Raw genomic sequence first — 19,615 nt, 5'->3', positions numbered from 1 at the left:
CCGCAAACTGAGAAGCGATCAGGGAACGGTTCTCATATGAAAACCATGTGGAAAAAAAAGAAAAAAAAGAAAGAAAACCATGTGCAGGTGGATGTCGGCTAAGTGCTGCTGCTGAAAACGCAATGGATAAATGTCCCATGTCAGCCCCCGAGACTGGACAATACCTTCAAAGCTGAGAATGAGTGAGCAGTTCAAGGAAAGATCTAGGGAGGAAGGAAAGAATATCGGAGGAGAAGGAATACATTCCTTAGAAAGTTTATACACAGCTGGAGCTGGAGACTGGGAGCCCGGAAGGGAGTGGAAGAAAACCAAACACTTCCCCAACTGTGGGAAGTTAAACCAGAATTTAGTGAAAACCAAATTCTGCACATGGTACAGGGTTGGACTAGACAATACATTGTTCGAACAGCTGTATGTGATTCAAGGTCCCATTTCCAAGTGTATAATTTTTACATTCTTGCATTAACCTCGTGGACACACCTCTGGGAAGTCAGGAGATAAGCACAGAGGTGTCGGCCTCCTCCTGTGGGTGAAACACACCTGGAGGAAGTTCGGACAAGACCACTTTCAGCTCCGCTCACGCCACCCGTGGCACCGAGGGCACAGCGGGGGGAGGAGTAAGGAGAGCTCCCAACCACCAGGAATGTAGTGTTAAGAAAAACACAGCAAAGTTTCAGTAGCTAGAATTAGTTCTCATGAGTAACGTATTTCATACCAAGGCCCCGAGGTGAGCCTGGAGGTGACTAACATGAGCACTAACTGAGGATTCCAAACGGGGCAGATTTCCAATTCGACCTGTGCATCTAGACGTTGCTTTCTTGGTTGTTGGGCTCTTTATCTCTCCCTCTCTCCCCCTGAGCTTCCTTCTTTTCTTCTCTCTCTCCCTCCTCCTCTCTCTCTGCCATGATCTGACCGGTAAGCAGTTCAGAGTCTCTGCAGAACAACACCTGCATTTGGGAAATGCCTTGGCACCTCCATCCTGTTGGCCTTGGCCTTCAGTTGTACTTTTCACTTGTCCCCTGGCTCCATTTACTGTCTCACAATGCACTTCTGTGGAAGACCAGGAGACAGCCCTTAGAGCATGGCCAGCAAATCGGAAGCCAGAGGGTGGTCTCCTGTGCCATCAGCCTTGGCTAGTGGCTCACTGCGTCATGTGCTTCTGGCCTGCCCTTCCTCAGTTCTCCCACCACCTCCATGAGCATTTCCTGCCTGGCTGCTGTGAAGTGGAACTTTTCCCCTTCCCACCTCCATCTCTGCTCTCTTACTCACAAACAGAGCTCAGACTAAGTGGTCTGAATTCATGACTTGCTACTGTACCTCTTCTCTTGGTGAGCTGGCCATACCCCTCACTGGGCACTTTTTGGGTCTTTTCACTCTCTGTGCTCTACCTCCCTCCTGCCTCTGTGTGCTGTGGTACATTCCAGATGGTAAACATTTAAAAAAATAATAAGGCCTCTTTTGATTCTTGTGTTGGCTCAGTATGGCACTAGTGAATGAATAATCTGATAATTCAGACAGTTCTAATTTTCCCATCACCAAGTTTTAGATATCAAATGTTCAAAGTTGGATCAGTTCTTCCAGGTTATATTTTTAAAATCATGTTTCAGATGGATTGGTACATCTTTTCTCAAACATAGCAAGCACATCATATTCTTAGATAATCGGGTCATGAAGGATAAACCATCCATCTCCTTGCACAATGGCTTTGCAAGATAGTCCTTTGAAGACAGTCCTTCGAGACTCAGATCACTGTCACCCCTCTTGTGTAGCCCTCCTCCAAGCCAGGCAGGATTCACGGCTCTGCTCTGGGAGCTCTCCCAGCCCTTCTCTCCCATTTCAGTGACAGCCAGCAAGACTGGATTATAAGTTATATGTTTACTGACTATTGCCTCCAGCAGACAGTAAGCAACTCCAAGGCCAGGAAGGTAATGAATCTATCTCTGCAGCTCCATCATACTGCTTGACACATATCGGGCTCAATAAATGTTAGTTATGTGAGTGAACATCAATCCCCTGCCTTCTCTTCTCCAGGATAAATATTCTGAAGCATTTAGCTGCTACTTAAAGGACAGTTTCCAGGAGATGATGCTGAGATGAACACAGGAGAGCAGAGGGGGTGAAATGTTTTTCTATCCAGTGTGAAGCTGCACCATTCAGAGTATTGAAAGTGATATAGACATTTTCTTCCTGCTTCTCCCTCCAGGTACTCTCTCTACCCCAGGGTCTTTGCAAAGACAAAGTCACAGATATTGGTGCATTCCACCTTCCCTGAAATCACTGGCAGGAAGTTGCTCTTACCATCATCTAAAATGCAGACTGACTTTATCTCAATTGCACAGCTTGTAAAATTCCCTCCATCACCACTTCACATAGCTCTGTACTCACTTTTTGAACCCAAAGAGTATTTTATGTTTGACTATTTCCTAAGGGGTTAGAAGTGAACCAGCTGTCAACAGACAACGAATAAAGTCTTTCCCCTGAAGCAGTGGCGAGAGGGTCACAGGCCAGGAAGGAAGCTGAAATCTGGTCAAGATGCACTAAAGCTAAGAAAGGCAGCTAACCACCACCAGGGTCCACTCAGCATAGAATGTGGAGGGGAGATTAGGCACCTTTCTGAAAACCCTTGGAAAGCAGCCACACTGAAATGCAGCCAGTGAAATCAAATCAGTAAACCTAGAATTATAACAAGCAAGCAATCAGTGCCTGCTGAAATAAAAACGATAAAGCTAGAACAAGGAAATAGCTGGTCTTTAAAGCAGGAGGAAGGGGGTGTAAGAGCTGATCAGCAGGCAGCCACTCTGCCCAGCCAACAGGAAGAGCTGTGCTGCTCGACAGCAATACCCTTTGGTAAGAAGGGTGATGCAGGGACCACTACAGGCTCCAAGAAAACAGCCACGGCCATCTGACTCCACTGCTCCAATTCCTTGTTCTTAAAGGAAACTTCTGGTCTTAATTTGCTTTCTCACGGAGTATTTCCTACCAGGCAGAGAACATGCGAGGGTGATGACATGCATCTCCAATCGCCTTGCCGGACACAGGTCTTGTTATGATTTAGTGAACTGACACTCCAGTTGCTTTCTTCAAATCTCTTTTGAGTCTGGCTAGGGTGAACCAATTCACTGGGAGTGTCTGAGCAAGACGAATAAGCATCCAACTTAGTTCCTAAACTTCTAAAGCCAAAGTCCAGACCATGGCTCACGCGGGCTGAATGAGGCATGTGTCCCACGTGGCAAAGCTTTTGAATATAACAAGATGACTGCTGTCTGCTGGAAATGCCAGTTAATTATTCTTATTAGTGTTAACACTCATACCAACCATCATAACCCTCAGGCTTGGTTATTTTGCTGGGGCTCGGCCATCATACCATGGGCTCATGCTCTCCTCCAAGGACATGTGGATCTATAAAAAGGCAGCTGTCAGTGTGGGAAAGTAATGGTGACAACCTTGGTAAAGACCACCTTTTGCCTCAGAAAATGGATATAGCATGAAGATCAGGCATTCTCAGCTCCACTCCTAACAAAAGTAATTATTCTGTGTATGCTGGCGAACCAGTATTTATGCGACCTAGTTTTAAAAGTTGAATATAGGAGGCCAGTCAAAAACTAAGGGGGTTACCATAGTATTTTGCCTGGAGTTTCTTCTGGGCACACAGGTCAGAGGTCAAAGCATGGGTAAGTGCCATCACCACTCATGGCAAGTACACCCTAACCATCTGGCCTATCCCAACATGCTAATGCCTAATCCCCTTAGGATCTTCCTCAGTGTTTTACATCAGCAAAATTTTGCTGCCTTTCTCTATTGCACATTGTATTCCTAAGCATTATTTAGGCAAGTGATCATTAAACCATCTCCTTGAAGTTGTGAGAAAGGCAGCCTATATGCAATCACAAAATTGAGTTGGTTCAATGAAATGCTTAAGTGGGGACATTTATTTCCTCGGAACTTGTTGCCTTGGTGGAGCCACTCTGCTCGTCGGGGCGCCTAGCACACCCCATGCTCAGTCCTTCCTGGTAGCTTAAACTCTGCAGGCAAGCAAGTCCTGATCCCTGCAGGGAGATTCCTGGCAGGATAGGGACCCATCAAATGTGCTTTAAAAAATGAGTACCCTTGATAGGAAAAAATATTTCTCCTTCCAAATGAGGGACAACAAAGAAATGAGGGTGGAGTTTAACAGAACCAATTCATCAAGTCTCTGCACCGGCAAAATGAGGAACATTTGCATGGCATGCGGAGAGGAGAACAGGTGGCGCCGTGGCCTGTCTTAGCCACCTTTGCTGCAGTCTAGTATCTCAGTATGACAGGTCTGTCAAATGAAAATGCACTCCAAAACCCTGCAGGGGCTAACCACTTCTCCATTCCAGGTGACGTGAAAAATGAGGACCTCTGCAGGGATCCCCAGAGGACGCCTGACTTCCCCAGGTACTGAGTGCTGGTAACTCTTCAGATGAAGGGTGAGAATGGGGAGACCAGGCACAGTGGGTCAGCGGGAAGTAGTAAGAGTCTGAGACTGACACCCATGAGTTCTAACTTCCAACACTTGGTCAACTCAGAGCCAGCTTTGTGCCAGGAACACCAACTACAGTCCTTTCACAGAACTTACATTAGCTCTTGAACATGCCTCAGGCACCCGTTCTAGGGCCTGCATCACTCCCCTGGTCAGATGCTCTTTTCTTTCTCTTTGCTCATGTTAGTTTTCTCTAGCTTTCTGGACACACCTGGAATGGTGCCTCCTCCTTCCTGAATGCCCCTGTCTTCAATGGTGCTTCACCCCAGGAACTTCCACAGTTGTACACAAGTCTCCCTGCATGTCACTTAATATGTTCATGGAATTTCTTGTCCCACCATCTACCTTGTTAATACTCTGCTGAGAGGCATCGTGTCTTTCTCATCTTGCTATCTTTAGCACCTAGCACAGTGCCTGGAATAGAAAAGGTACTCAACAAATGCTACTTGTTTATACTGATAATGATAAATTCGAGATGAGTGGTTCTTCAAGCACAGTCATATTATGTAGCAAATTATCTCCAGGATATGGCCTATCACTCAAGGATCTGAACATACTGGAAGGTACAACTGAGATGTCCAAAGTCCATTCATTCTCTGCTTGAGACTCTCAGAGCTCTAGAAGGCACCAAGGAAAACAGAAGCCCAGGCTGCCATTTTCAATTCTGACACAGTCATGAAATCCACCTGAGACTAAGTCCTAGAGAAAGCTACTAATGACCAAGTAACTATCAAGTTTATACTTAAAACAGAAATAAAGAAATACAGTTTTTCTTTGCTTACCTGAATCCAGTCAAACATTGTATTGTATACCGTAATTATAAGGATTTGGATGTAGTACTGTTCAAATCATAGGCCAGTATCTCTTCCCTAGACCTCTGACCTCCACATGTGCATACACTAGTCCATGGATATCTCAAAGGGGTCTCAACGTAACATGCCCCAAATGAAATTCTTGATCTCACCTACTCCTCTAAACTGGTTCCTCCACCCCTCCACCCCCTTCTTTCCTTTTAGCCATCTACAAAAGCTGCCCAGTTGAATGTATGCTATAGAAAGATCATTTTCTTCTCAGGTAATGAGACACATGGGGTTGTGTGTTGGTGGTGTTTCCAGCATTGCCTGAAGATGACATATACTGTTAGACTTTTCTCTGATCACAGTCTTTCACTGTGTGCAGTGGGCTCTGTTGGCTAGGAAATGTTCCCTTTCTTGAGGATAATGAGGAGGAAAAATTAATTTTCTATCAATTACAGAAACTAGTGAGCCTAAACCCACCCTAAAAGTATGTTTGATAATAAATGTTGGAAAAAGACATTGTAACTTAAAAATAACTTTATAAGTGGACTTAAGCAAAATAAAACAATAAAAACCAAAATTGAACATCCTGAAATAACTGCACCAATGACCTATGACCTAAGCCTATGACCTATGAACACATTTTCTGGGCAGTTGCAATAAGTAAGCTGAGAAGAAATGAGGAATCAAAGGCTAAATTTTGGTTTTCATCCCATTTTTTTCTCATTGTGATTTCTTTTAGGGATGTCCTAATATCTCATAGTGGTGTGCATCCCCAGAAAAGCCAAAGTGGCACATGAAAGGGTGCTCAATATCACTGCTGCAGCAGAAATGCAAATCAAACCCACATGAGGCACCACTTCATACCAAGAGGATGGCTATGATCAGAAAATGGAAAAAAACAAGTGCCGACAGGGAAGTGGAGAAATTGGAACCCTTGTGCATGGCTGTTGGGGATGAGAAACGGTGGTGCTGCTTTGGGAAACAGGGTGGTGGCTCCTCAAAAAGTTAAACATAGAATTACCATATGATCCAGCAGTCCCACTTCTGGGTGTACACCCAAAGCACTGACAGCAGGCCTAATGCAGACATTTGTACACCTATATTCATAGCAACGTTATTCACAGTAGCCCCAAAGTGGAGACCACCCAAGTGTCCATTGATGGATGAATGGATAAACGAAATGTAGTACAGACACAAAATGGAATGTTACTGAGCCTCAAAAAAATAAAATAAAATATAAATTAAAATAAAATAAAATAAAATCCTGACACATGCTACACCATGGATAAACCTTGAGGACATTATTCTAAGTGAAATGAGCCAGACACAAAAGGACAAATAGTGTGATTCCACTTACATGAGGAACCTAGTGCAGTCAGCTTCCTAGGGACAGACAGCAGAATGGTGGTTGCCAGGGGCTGGGGGAAGGGGAAATGGGGAATCAGCGTTTAATGACGACAGAGTATCAATTTGTGAAGATGAAAAAGTTCTGGAGATGGGTGGTAGTGATGGGTGAACAACAATAAGAATATACTTAACACTGCTGAACTGTATTCTTAAAAGTGGTTAAATAGTAAATTTTGTATTATGTCTATTTTGCCACAATAAAAAAAAGGGAAAAAAGAAGCCAAGGTGGCAAGCAATACTTACAAGATATAGGCAATCACCCCGATGGACCAGCAGTCAACAGCTTTGCTGTAAGGTTTCTGGGCAAGGACCTCAGGAGCTGTGAAATCACAAAGGAGAGACACAAGCCTTACAATTTAAATGTCTGATACATAAGACATTTTTTTAGGTTTGTTTTTCCTTCTTTCACTCTGCTACTTGGGCTGAACTATCTGTGATTTTAAAAACTGAGTAGAGCTAGATGACCTGTTTTATTTGTTGGCTTTTCTAACAAGAAAAAAATGAGGAAAATGAGGATGTGTGTGTGTGTGTGTGTGTGTGTGTGTGTGTGTAACTAGAGATTATCAATCAAACACAACCAATCAATCAACAAATACTTAATAGGTGACTATTTTATGTCAGTGTTGTGTTAAGCACTATAGTTCAGACCAAACTGAGTCAGAGAAAGGTATGTTTTGTTTAGGGCCTGGGATATGACTTCCCTTCAAACCAATTCAATTCAAGGAGGCATTTCTGGCCACCATGTGGGCCTTTTTAGGTGCTGTTAGACACCAACCTGAAGCGCTTCCTTCTGCCTTCATGCAGCTTACAACTGAGTAGAGGTTAGACCTACAATGTGGTCTTTGGGAACCCTGCATTAGGCCTGCTCTTAGTCCATCCTCTATGATTTTGGGTGGGTTATCTTTCAGTACCATCATTTCATTTTCTCATTAGTGAAAAGGAAAAATGCTATTTCATCACACCTCATGGTTCTAATCCACTGTTCGTCAGGAGTCAACCATCTCAGGGTTTGGGCTTATTTTCTACTATTCCCTCACTTCCTGTTCCTGGCCCTGTGGTGACAGCCCAGTGCTGGACACCCACCCAGTGTCTGGCACCCAGCAGTGTCTGCTACACATGTTTGTGCAAAGAGTAAATAAATACTGTACAAGAAAAGACAGTAAATCTTTACAAGCAAAATTTCCTCTTTACCCAAATATATCTGATTGAGGTGTCTCTAGCACAGACTTTCCAGAAAAATTAAGAGGGTACAGAAACCAAAAGTAGCGATGGCTTACAAGCCACTCATCATGGGCTGAATTCTGTCTTCTAGGGACCTGGGATGTATTACCTCACTTATCCCCACTGTCACTGGGGGGAACAGCTTAATTATCTTTATCATCATTATCCCCAAGTTACAGGTGAGGGCACAGAGGGACTGAGAGAGCAATAACTGGCCCAAAGCACCCAGCAGGAAAGTGGGCAGCACACTCAGAGGGACCTTACCCAAACTAAGTGCCTGCTGTGACCTGGGTCTCATGCTAGTCATTCATAAACATGTTCTACATTCATTACATGTTCTACTGTAATCTGTCAACAGCTCTGACAATTACCCTCACCTGCACCTGACAGAGGGAAAAACAAGCCTCAGAGTTCATTTTCTGACACTATACAGCAGCTATGAACCAGTCAGTCTTACCCTTATCCCAGCTCTTTCCACTGGAATGCACTGATTGTTAAGGTCAAAGTTTCTTCAGTCCCTAGAAAAGTCCTGTGAAGAGAAGCTAACAGCAAAATCCCCTCATCCCCTCTTTCATTCTGTTGAAGATAAATCTTCCTGAGCAAGAATAGGGAAGTATACAGCCATTATGGAGTGTTTCTAGTTATGATGGCAAGAAATACAATCCACAGGTAATCTCCAAATCTAATTTTAGGTTTCAGCCCCAATTCCTCCAGACTTCTGATTAGACTATATATATATATATATATATATATATATATATATATATATATATTTTAATCCTCACCCGAGGATATTTTTTCCATTGCTTTTCAGAGAGTGGAAGGGGGAGACAGAGAGAGAGAGAGAGAGAGAGAGAAACATTGATGCGAGAGAGACATATTAATTGGTTGCCTCCTGTACATGCCCGACAGGGGCTGAGGATAGAGCCTGCAACCGAGGTATGTGCCCTTGGCCAAAATCAAGCCTGGGACCCTTCGGTCCTTGGGCTGATGTTCTAACCACTGAGCCAAAATGGCTAGGGCTAGACTATATTTTTTTTAACAAGAGCAAAATAAAGAAATGTGTACATTCTTTCCTTGCAATGTTCATCCTGAACACAGTAGCAAGAGGAGAGAGGGGACTATAAAGCAAGGGAACTCACAAATTGGAGAAGTGGCCCTAAGATAATTGGGAGCTGGCTGCATCCGTACTTCCTTTTCCCTGTAGCTGTTAAGAGCATCTTTCTCAGACACTTCTACTATGGCAACTGACAAAAGGGAGCCATTTACCACAGTAAATGTCTTACTGATTTAGGAGGTATGCTTTCTCTGAACCAATATTCTGGTCTGAGTGGCCACACGGGCACAGATGGTGGGAGGTGACTGCATCTCTTCAAGGAGCATATTTCTGAGCCTGCAGGGCCATCCCTGTGGCCTGATAAAAAGTTCAAAAGAATCAGAGGAGGCTCACGGAGCAACGTCTTACCCACCTTCACCTCCTGGCCAAGCTGATGGCAGATGGCATGAGCACAGAGCCAAGCTGATGTCTGCAGGGCTCTTTAGGGAGAGGGAGAGCCAAGCTGGCCCAGACACTCCACAGAACCAGCTGTCAAAGAGCACAGAGGCACAAGGAACTCTACACAGATTCAAGCACAAACTTACACCATGCACCAGATGCCACAAGTGACAGGAACATAGAGAAGAAAGGTGGAGAAGGAAACTGTCAGCACCCCGGACAGCTGATTCCATAGTTAATGAGCAAGGACCCTGCCCAGCCCCTGAGCCACGATGTGCAGAGGGGAAAAGAGACACGGCCCCTGCAGACCAGGTCTCACCCCAAGGAGGAGTGAATACTGTGTTCTCGCGAGCGCTCGTCTTCCCAGTTCCCCAGCACTGTGGCTGTGGGAGGGAGGGGTCTTTAAAAGAACATCCTCCTCCTCGTTCCACCATCGGTTAGAAAGAGGAAGGAGCTGGCCACTATCTATGGTTCAGCAGCCCAGAGAATAAAGGACACAGTTACCTTCCAGAAGCCCGCAGGCCCAGGGGGCACATAGCACGCACTTCACCTTCACTTTGGCAAATGTGTCATTTTAGAGAATAGTGCAAGGCACTGCACAGAGTTGAACAGCAAGCAGCTGATCTTTATGCAACTTGGACCTGGAATATCACTTGAGATGCTAAGATTCCTGAAGCCACGGATGACACATAATTTTTAAAATATGGGATTTTGTTTAAATGGTAAAGTTTATAACATCAAGTATGGGGCTTAAAAAAAAAAAAAGATTTCTGGATCTTTCTCAGATGCTTCTGTTATGGCAACTGACAAAAGAGGCCACTGACAAAATGATGTGAGGGCCAGTACATGGATATTAGGGGAAAAGTTTTAAATGATTAACAAATATCAGGGTCACACATTGGGGTGGAAGTCTCTGTGCATGTGCCAAACATTTCTTGTTCCTTTTGGTGTTGTATCTTATCTGAGTTATATCAACAACATAAACATTTTTTAACCAATTAGGGGCAAGTGAACCATTTGCCTTCTGACGAGGTCTTAATTGCATTGGAAATACAGAGGGTGAAGCAGGAAGTATAATGACAAAAAGGACAAAGCCAATTGATTTGGAAATGTTATTCTCACCAACTTTAAATGTTTTAAAAATCATATCACAGCACACATACTAATGGTCTTAAGTCTACTTTCACTTGTGATTCCTGGAACCAAATTTTCTTTGGGACATTGTTTGAACAAGCCTACCTGTGCCACTTTAAATAGCTACTTTTCATCTCACAGTAATTCTTGAAAAAAAATTTCTTTTCAGGCAACATGCAAAACTCTTCTGACAATCGGATATAGTGACCAAATTATAATGAAATCCTGAGATGAGCTGGGCTATTTTCTCTCCTGCTCTGTGTTTTGCAGTTGGTTCCTTTGTTTCCCCAAATGTTTAATTCGCCAGGTTTTTGGCCCATCTTCTACCACTTTCTTGATCCCTTACCATAGCACGTCCCACTGGGAGAGTCCACTTCTCACTCTGGTCTTTTTAGAGACCAGTTTCCACTTTAAGAACCAGCCAAACTCCCTTGTATTGTGTTATCCATCTTATGCCATCATTGGCAAGACTTCTACTGTAATTCTCAAAAATCACAGCATCTAATTTATAAACTTTCAGAAGACAAATGAGCTTCTGAATGAGCACAGTCCATCCGGAGCCTTGTAAAGTGATAAGGTTCTCTGAGCCAAGCCACAATTCCATCTCTGCCCCAACACTGCCTGCAGGTGCCGAAGAACTTCTTAATCAAGGAGAAATAATTTTCTCTTCTAATTGTACCCAGCACAATTCCTCTGTAGTGGGAGGTTGGCAATGACTATCGCCACCCCCACACTTTCTAATAGAAACTTTTAATTGAAATAACTTAATTGGAGCTATTGACAAAGAGAGTAGTCATTAAAAGGCACTGTGGCTGGTTTGTGATGCCCTCAGCCCCCAGGCAGAGCAGGAAAGGACTTAGTCTCCTGGCACATCCACGGCAGAAGGAAAAGACTCCAGTAGAGAGAAACACACAGATTCCTCGAGTGCATTTCAAGACAATCCCTGGGAGCTGTCAGTGGCCATTAAAGGAAGTAAAGATATCCACCCTCCTGGAGGTGCTGAAAAGGATACATGCAAGATAGGTAACAGGTCCAGCCTTCTGAGTGTCCCTTAGGCTTGGCCAAAGCCAGCCTTTTAGAGGCAGAGACAGAAGGACTGAGGTGGAGGCAGCTCTACCTGGGTGACATGTGTTGGGCACAAAGGTTGGGTTACCAGGTCCATTTAGCAAAATCCTGCAATACACTGACTAGCCTTCTTGTATGCTCCTACTGTACCTTATGCATCCATTCACTGCTATGTGAATCTCATTGTCAAATTCAGGGTTTAGCACATTCTGGTTGTTCAACAAACGGTTATTCAATTGAACCCATCCTCCTAGACACACACGCCACTATTTCTATATGAAAACATTTTCCAAACTCCATATGAGTGATTTACAAATAAACTTAGCTGTCTCAAATATTTTTGGTGAGTACGTACAGGGGGGAAAAAAAAGAATAAAATAAGACAAAGAGGGCAACAAATGAATTTTGGAATTCAATTGTCAATTGGGAAGTGCCTGTATTAGGTACAAGATCAATCACTAAATACCTGTCCTTAAGCAAATTATTTCTGACATGAATTTTGGGGAGTAAGGAGACAGAATTAGCCCCAGTTCTCTGTGTGCAGATGTGTTTGTCACCCATGCTACTTTCCATTTAAAACCTTTTCATTGGGATTTTAGAATTTCTAGTTTTAGGGAGAAAGGACAGAAAAGATATTTTGTTAAATGATCTCTCAGAACCTCCTTCCTGGTCAAATCTTGGGGGCCATTAATTCTGTTTTCTTGGCTATTCCTGATAGAAACAGCATGCCATTGGCTTACTTTGTTTATACCAGTAAATATAAGTGAATCTCCACAGAAACCATGCAGCCTCAGAAGAGCATCCTGAGAGCTATTGAAGCTATTCATGGACAGAGGGGGTCCTTCTCAGCCCCAGGCTGAACTCACACTCTTTAGTGAAACAGGTTTAAAATTTAAAATAACTGCTTTTACTGATCTGAGACTCACTACCAACCCATGGTGGAAAATTCCACTTGGTAGGAAACATCTTCCATAAACCAAGATGTAGTATATTGATTTAGAGCAAGGATTCCTGGTAAAGGGAAAGACACCAGAGACTGCAAAAGAAAACTAAAAATTTCAGAAACCTGTCATCTTGTTTTTTAAAACAAGCAAATTGCCCATTTTCCTTATTGAGAGAGAGAGGAAAGGCTTAACCAAGTGCAAATGGAAATGAGGAGAGTGGCTGTCTTGGAGGGGTGAAGATGGGACCACAATAATCAATCCTCAGGCTCTTATAAAGCAGAAAAAGAAATATCCCTTTTCCTGTACTCTCAAGGCATGCTGAGGAGCAGTTTCTGCTGAGGAGCAGTTTCTGCTGAGAGAGGCGCGGAGATTGAGATCTCACCCTGTTACCAAGCTCACATGCCCATGTTCGAGGCAATCTATTCTCCTCTATGGATGTTTGAGTGCCACTCCTCTCAGCACTTCAAAGATAACCACTTCCAGTGAGCAAAGGGCAGGGACACAATTTGGAGGGGCAGCCCATGGTGGTAGGAGCAGCTCTCCACGCCACAAAATGAAACCATGGTTCTGGAACAATGGCACCGAGGGGGCGTTTCTCCCTTAATCTATGCAATCGTCTAATGGGCTGGGTCCATGGCAGGCACTAGGATTATGGGGTGAAGAAGGCAGACCTGACCCCTGCACCCATGGCACTCCTGTCTGGGCCCTGCGTGTAGACAAGTTGCAGAAGTAATACAGCCTCAGCTGCCTTCCTGAGGCCAACAATCAGGCCAAGACAGGCAAGATCTTAGCAAGATGGGTGGGAGAGGTGTTATCAGTTTTTAAGCTTAACTCACTCTAAATAAAACTCTGAAAATACTAAACTTACTCTAAATAAAATTCTGAAGGTATCTATGGAAAGAATATTATTACCCCCAATAGGCAAATGATGGAGACGGTGCAAATGGAAAGAATGGGAAAGATGTGGAGAGAGGCCACATCGCTGTGGCTAGTGGTGCTACGGAAATATGCCTCAGGTGCTAAGAATAAAGTAATCGGTGTAAAGAGGAAGCACAGGAGAGGCAAGCAGGATCACTGTAGAATTAAATGGGAGGCAAAGATGTGAAATGGTTGTCTGGGTTTAGGTTATTTTAACTTAAAGCAACTTTAGTTGCCTAGATTTAAGAAGTTTTACATAGTCAGGCACATTGACTTTTCAGTGAAGGAAACCTAGGATCTACTACTTATTCTATGTGTGAACTTAGCCAAGTCATTTAATCTCTCTAAATTTCCAGTTTGCTCATCTGTAAAATGGAACATTAATAGAGCCCAACTTTTAATGTTATGTGGCTTACAGGAAATAATAAGCTCACAACAAGTTATATATATAATTAGTGGTAGTTACTATGTAAGGAAGAAAAGTTGGAAAAACCATAGGAGCAAAAGCAGAACTCAGGTTTTATTATTTTCTAGAAATAAGGATGGACAGATCCTTGATAGCAATTGGTATTTTCTCTTGATTCTAGCTTAACATAATGGAAATGATTCATAAATGAAGATTTTCACCCTTTTGATTGAAACCTTTGGAAGTCAGGATTGAGCTGAGCCCACATGCGATGGAAGGGCACAGAAAGGTTTGACGTGAGAACCTGAATCTGAGTTGGAAGGAGCCTAGAACCCCCTATACAAACCTCCCACCCAGTGGTCCCTTTGTTCATTTAGCTATTGATCCTTCTGCTCACTTAATCACCAACCTGTCTACATAGTCCCCACTCTATCCAGGCACCATTCTAGGCACTGCAACCAGGAATTGCCTGTTCATTGCTGCTGATAGACAATGCTATGGACACAGGACAATTTGCCCTAATATTAGAGATTTCTGTGACAGCTGTGGAGCTCTGGCTTACCATGGCACCTCTGTGTACCTGCACTTATTGGGGCAAGAGGGAGACTATACTCTTTCCATATTCTCTCCCCTGAGCCTCCTGCCTCCCCCAACCCCTACCCCACCCTTTCTTCCCTCCAGGCCAGGTATCATCAAGATTACCCTTTCCATCATCCTGAGTTTCCTCCCATCCTTCAAGTAGTTATAAGGATGCAATGCCCAGCTCTAACCAATCTTGTTTTCATTGGTCCCAGTTACGATTATTTTTTAAAGGGAGGTTAGAAATTGTTCCAGAAGACTGCTTATAAAAATGGGCATATTCTAATTTTCTGTAAGTCTCTGTAGTGTGTGAAACTCTTGCCATCTCCCCCACCTGATGAGATAGAGCTGACCAGACACTTAAGATTAACAGCAGCTCTACCTGTCTTTGAATGAGATTCTGTCTTTGAAAATGGGTTAAAAATGTTCAACCTGCCATGTATCCTATGCTGTCAGCAAGAAGAGGCTGGCACACAGGAGACTTGCTGGCCCATGGCTCAGTCTAAGGTTCACCTGTTTCTCTTGCTGGATGGCCTCGCCTTCCTGAAGAGGCCAAGAAGAAAGGCATTGGACCTGAACTTCATGCTGCCATAGTGGGGAGGAAAAGGCTCTGAGAGAGAACTCATTATCTTTCCACGCTTCACTTTCTTGTCTTAAAGGGCACCTGCACTTTGTCCTGGAGTTAGGCCTTTGTGGAAAAGAGCTCAACTGCAAGCTGTGTGTGGCCCCTCATGTTAAGGGATACCACCAGGGATTTGTGTCCAGGGCTAGACACTTGGACCCTAGACAGTCTTCCTGTCCCTGAGGAACTTCCACAGCTGGTGAAGACACAGCTCCACCCAGCCGTGACCTGTTCAGAGACAGTAAATAACATTCTTAAGATCAAGGGAAAGAAAACTCAGGCATACATTTTAGAGGAGAATTGGGCCTCGATAAAAACTGAATTACAACAAGGAGGTAATATTGAATGTGCTTAGTCAGCTCTGCTTCCTGCCAATAGTAGAATTTTCAGCAGCAAGGATATTAAAAGAGGGGGAAAAAGATTACTGAGGAGCTTCACTGTGAGCATCCTAAAAAGGTGCTGCTTCACCTGGGTTTAGGGTATTTTAATCCACACTATTGGCAAACAAAAATACAGCTGAAATACAGGATCACTCCTTGCCTGTGGTTTGTCTTCAACCCAAAGTTAAGAAGACTAGAAATTTCTTGATAGCTCTGCTCTCTTTTGAATCCTTCCCTTAGAGTTGTAATGTACCAAAAGTACCTCACAAAAGAGCAGCTCACTCTGATTTTTCTAGTAGCCTCTTGAATTTTACCACAGGCATGGAAAGTCCCCATTAAAGCACCATTGTGCTTTATAATTACCATTCTGATCGGAGCAGGATTACTATTCAAATGCTACCAAAGCCAAACTGTGGCTGGAGGGTGGGGGAGTGAGGCTAAGGAATGGGAAGGGAGTGGAAAATGGGAGGGCGGCTGGTGTTGTAAAGTGTGGGCAAGACCTGGAATTCAGTGGGATGAGGAAAGAGAATGTTCTGAGTAAGGCGGTTCAGGGCAATGTGGCAAGAGAGAACCCAGAGACGTGCCCCTTACAGGTTTTCCCCAGATTCAGCCCCCAGCTTAACTGCTGTGACTGCAATGGGATGACTGCTTTGCACTGAAGCCCATCCTATCTTCTGAAATCTGATAAGCTCACTTCAAAACTAAGAAGACAGGTAGAGCATTCCAATGTTACAAAAAAGACCGCTTTCCCTCCTCTCCATCACAACAAAGTGGTACCAGTTTAGAAACTGTGAGACTCCATGCCGATATGAAAGATTTTGAGAGGAGCATTAAGAAATTCCAGAAGGGTAAGAAATGCTTTAAAATTGTTAGGCGTGAGCTAGTGGGACTGCGCATGTAGCTCCTGGAGGAGCTAGGGGGGGCTCCTCCAGGGCAGGGATGGGGTTACTTTGCCCACGTCCTGACAGCGAGCTCCTGTCCCCATCTATATTCACTACGTCAAGGGTAATAAAAGGATCAGGCTCCACAGGTCTCCCCGCTTAGGGGGCACTGTCCCCTCTAAGAAGTGGGGCCTGGACACAGCACGCTGTATGGTGAAGTGCTCAGGGCTGGCTGTCACGGGGGAGCTGCTGAGAGAGAAGGAAAGAGAAAACTCTTGTCTGAGTCTCCGCCCACTCGTCTGTGCCCTGTATGCCAATCTGTGGGTGATATAAAACCCTGTTTCATCACTAATAGTCTGAGAGAATGAGAACAACGATGTAATGCTTATAGTCGGGGACTAAAAAGCGATATTTAAGTGAACAAATAAAAAGTGAAACTCTGGGGGGGGGGCGGGGGGGGCGGGGCAGGCAGCTACACAGAAGAGTGAGGATTAAAGGGAACAGAGGAAGCATGAAAAAAGCTGAAAGGAACGGCCCTGACAGGCTGCTGAAGGGGAGGAAATGCGCGATGTCAACCGATTTAACACAACTGTTTCTGTCTGTTCTGAGTGAAGACAGGAAAAATGACAGGCAATATCCTTGACACGGAGATGTTCATATACTTAAAGGGTAATAAGTCACACAGCTATAGAAACACCTAATGGTAGGAAGCAGGAAAAATCTTGGAGGTTACATACGAGAAACTGAGAACCTGAGAGTTTATATGAAGGACCCAGGCCTCCCCCGTATTAACCGGCAGCAGAGATACTTGCATTTAAGTCCCACTGCTATGAATGCTACCAACTACAGGCTGGGTGGCTTTGAGAACAGAGGTCCTCATCCCAACACTGAGCTGGCAGGAACCGCTGGTTTCCAAGCTTTCCCCATAACCTCAGGTCCTATGGCAAGCTCTAAAACTGCAATGAGCCCATGAATTAAGAGCATTCTCCTAACTGTGCAACAAATATGCTGAGAATATTGACCAACTGCTATCCATCTACACTTAGAAGTGAACAGGGTTAACTTATTTAAACTACTTAGGCAAGTTAAGCCAGAGCTAGACCAAAGATTTCTGGGATGCCTGTGCAGGCTAGAAGGACTCCTGCCCCACAGCTCTACGAACACAACAGCCACCATCTACAGCACCATGACAGGGTTCTGCTTATGAACAGGATGGACCAGGCAGAAATCTCCTTCCTACTCCTTAGTAGCATCCAACAGTGAAAGAATATGGCTGCTGGTGTGCACTCCAAATGAAATATGGCAAAGGGGACGGATCGTCACTCAGTAAGGCTTGATGAAAAAGAAAGTCTCACATAACTCAAACACATCACAAAGCAGTGAAAGCCTCCACCACCCAGCCTTCTTGGCCTGGTCCAAGTGCAGTTTCAGGTTCCTGAATCTCCTTGCTAGTGAGAGAGCACATGCTTGCTTTCTTCTGGCGAGGCACTTTGTCACTTAATCTATAGGCAAGACTTTAAGTTATTTTAAAATAGCTTAATTTTCTTTCTAAAACCAGGAGAACTAGACCCACAGAATCTGACAGTCACCATGTTATCCTGGTGCTATCCATGAGCTGATTTCCACCAGATGGCCCCACCATTTCTCCTAAATTATCTCGAGTATGTATGCACGCCCTCTCTCCAAGCCAAATGACTGCTCATTTCTCCCAGACCATACAAGAAGCAGTTCATGACTCAGGCCTCCATTCTCTGCCTGCCTGCATCTGTAACGCTCCTCATCTTTCCGAGTTCTACCCTTTCTTCAAATCCTGCCACCTCCCCGGTCTTCCCCTGGTTGTTCCAGCCCTTGCTGACCTATCTCACCTGTATTTGTGATGTTGCTTCTGAACTATGTCAGTGACTTGATACTGGAAACATGATTGTATGGATCTGTGTTGCCCGCCTGCCATCCTCCACTGGAGGAGCTCTCTGTGCTGCCTGTGGTAGGAACTCAGCACACACGATGGAGAGGTGCCCATATCTCCTGCTATCAGTGATGTGACAATCTGCAAGGGCCATGGCTCCTTATAAAGGGCATGTAAGATCTGGGCAGCTGCTAGAGGTAAAGGATGAAGTTCAAGTGCCCAGACTCTTTTGCCGTCTTCTATGGCAGCATGTGCATTGGGATACTTGGAATAAACAGCCCTTTTTCCATTATTTCTTCATTATTAGAGAGCCCATCTAAATTGAAGCAATAATCTTGATGTTGGCAAAATTACCTATTCAGCTGAAGTCATTTAGGTATAATGACAACAAAACAATAATGCTCCCAAATTGAAACCAAAAGGAGTCTGAACTAAAGCTAAAAGCAGCCAGCAACCCTCTGCTCCTGGCTTGGGCTAGGGGGACAGTGCCCCCCCAAATCAGAGTGGGAGAACAGCACTCTCTCCCTTATCTCTCAGATGCCAGATGGGGCTGGGCTTTGCTCTGTTCAAATGGAAAACTGCCCAGCAGGAATGAGGCCCTGGCTTCTTTGTCCAAGATCCCAGTGTCCCAGCCTTGCAGCCATTGCTGGGGGACGGGTGGAGCTGGCTGTGTCTGTCCTCAGAGTTGACATGCTGAGGTCTTCTTACAAAGACCTGTTTTACCTTCTTCCTGACATTGCTCTAACAGCCAGGCTCTCACAGACCTAGTTAATCGTAATTAAGTCATAATTCAAGGTCCCCCAAACCAATGATCAATACTCACTCAGTCTTTATCTTACTTGACTTAGCAGCAACAACTGACACTTGGTACTTTCTCCAAACTGAAGCACTTTCCAGATGCCACACTCCCCTGGTTCTCTTCTTACTTCACCTGCTGCTGACTCCATGGACCCCAGAGTCCCCATGACTCAGCCCCGGGGCCTTTCCTCTCCTCCATCTATACCCACCCGACTGGTAATCTTATCCAGGTTCATGGCTTTAAAATGCATCCAGATATTATCAGCTCCCAAATACAGCCTATCCTCATTACTCATGGATTCCATATTTTTGAATTTGCCTACTCACTAAAATAAATTTGTAGCCCCCAAATCCACACTTGTGATGCTTTTGTGGTCATTTGTGGCCAAAACTTTGAGTTGGCCAAGGTGCATATTCCCAGGTGAGGTCAAATTCGGCAACGCTCTGCCCTCTTGTTTTGACTCTCACACTGTAAATAAGTATTGTTTTCGTGGTCTAGTTGGGGCCACATTTTTCACATTGTTGTGTGTTTTGTTCATTTCACTGTTTCAAAGG

At 44.3% G+C, this 19,615-nt stretch overlaps 1 protein-coding gene across 1 annotated transcript in view; it reads right to left on the bottom strand.

Moving 5' to 3' along the window:
• The window catches only part of CAMK1D (calcium/calmodulin dependent protein kinase ID), a 371,797-nt gene that overhangs the window by 27,604 nt on the left and 324,578 nt on the right, over positions 1 to 19,615 (bottom strand). The window contains exon 6 of the mRNA XM_081129205.1: positions 6,955 to 7,030. Within this exon, the coding sequence (XP_080985331.1) occupies positions 6,955 to 7,030 (76 nt within the window). The remainder of the gene's footprint in view (positions 1 to 6,954; positions 7,031 to 19,615) is intronic.

This window comes from Miniopterus schreibersii (assembly GCF_964146895.1).
Source record: "Miniopterus schreibersii genome assembly, chromosome: 1".
Classification (NCBI taxonomy): domain Eukaryota; kingdom Metazoa; phylum Chordata; class Mammalia; order Chiroptera; family Miniopteridae; genus Miniopterus; species Miniopterus schreibersii.
This window is presented reverse-complemented; position numbering and strand designations above follow the sequence as displayed.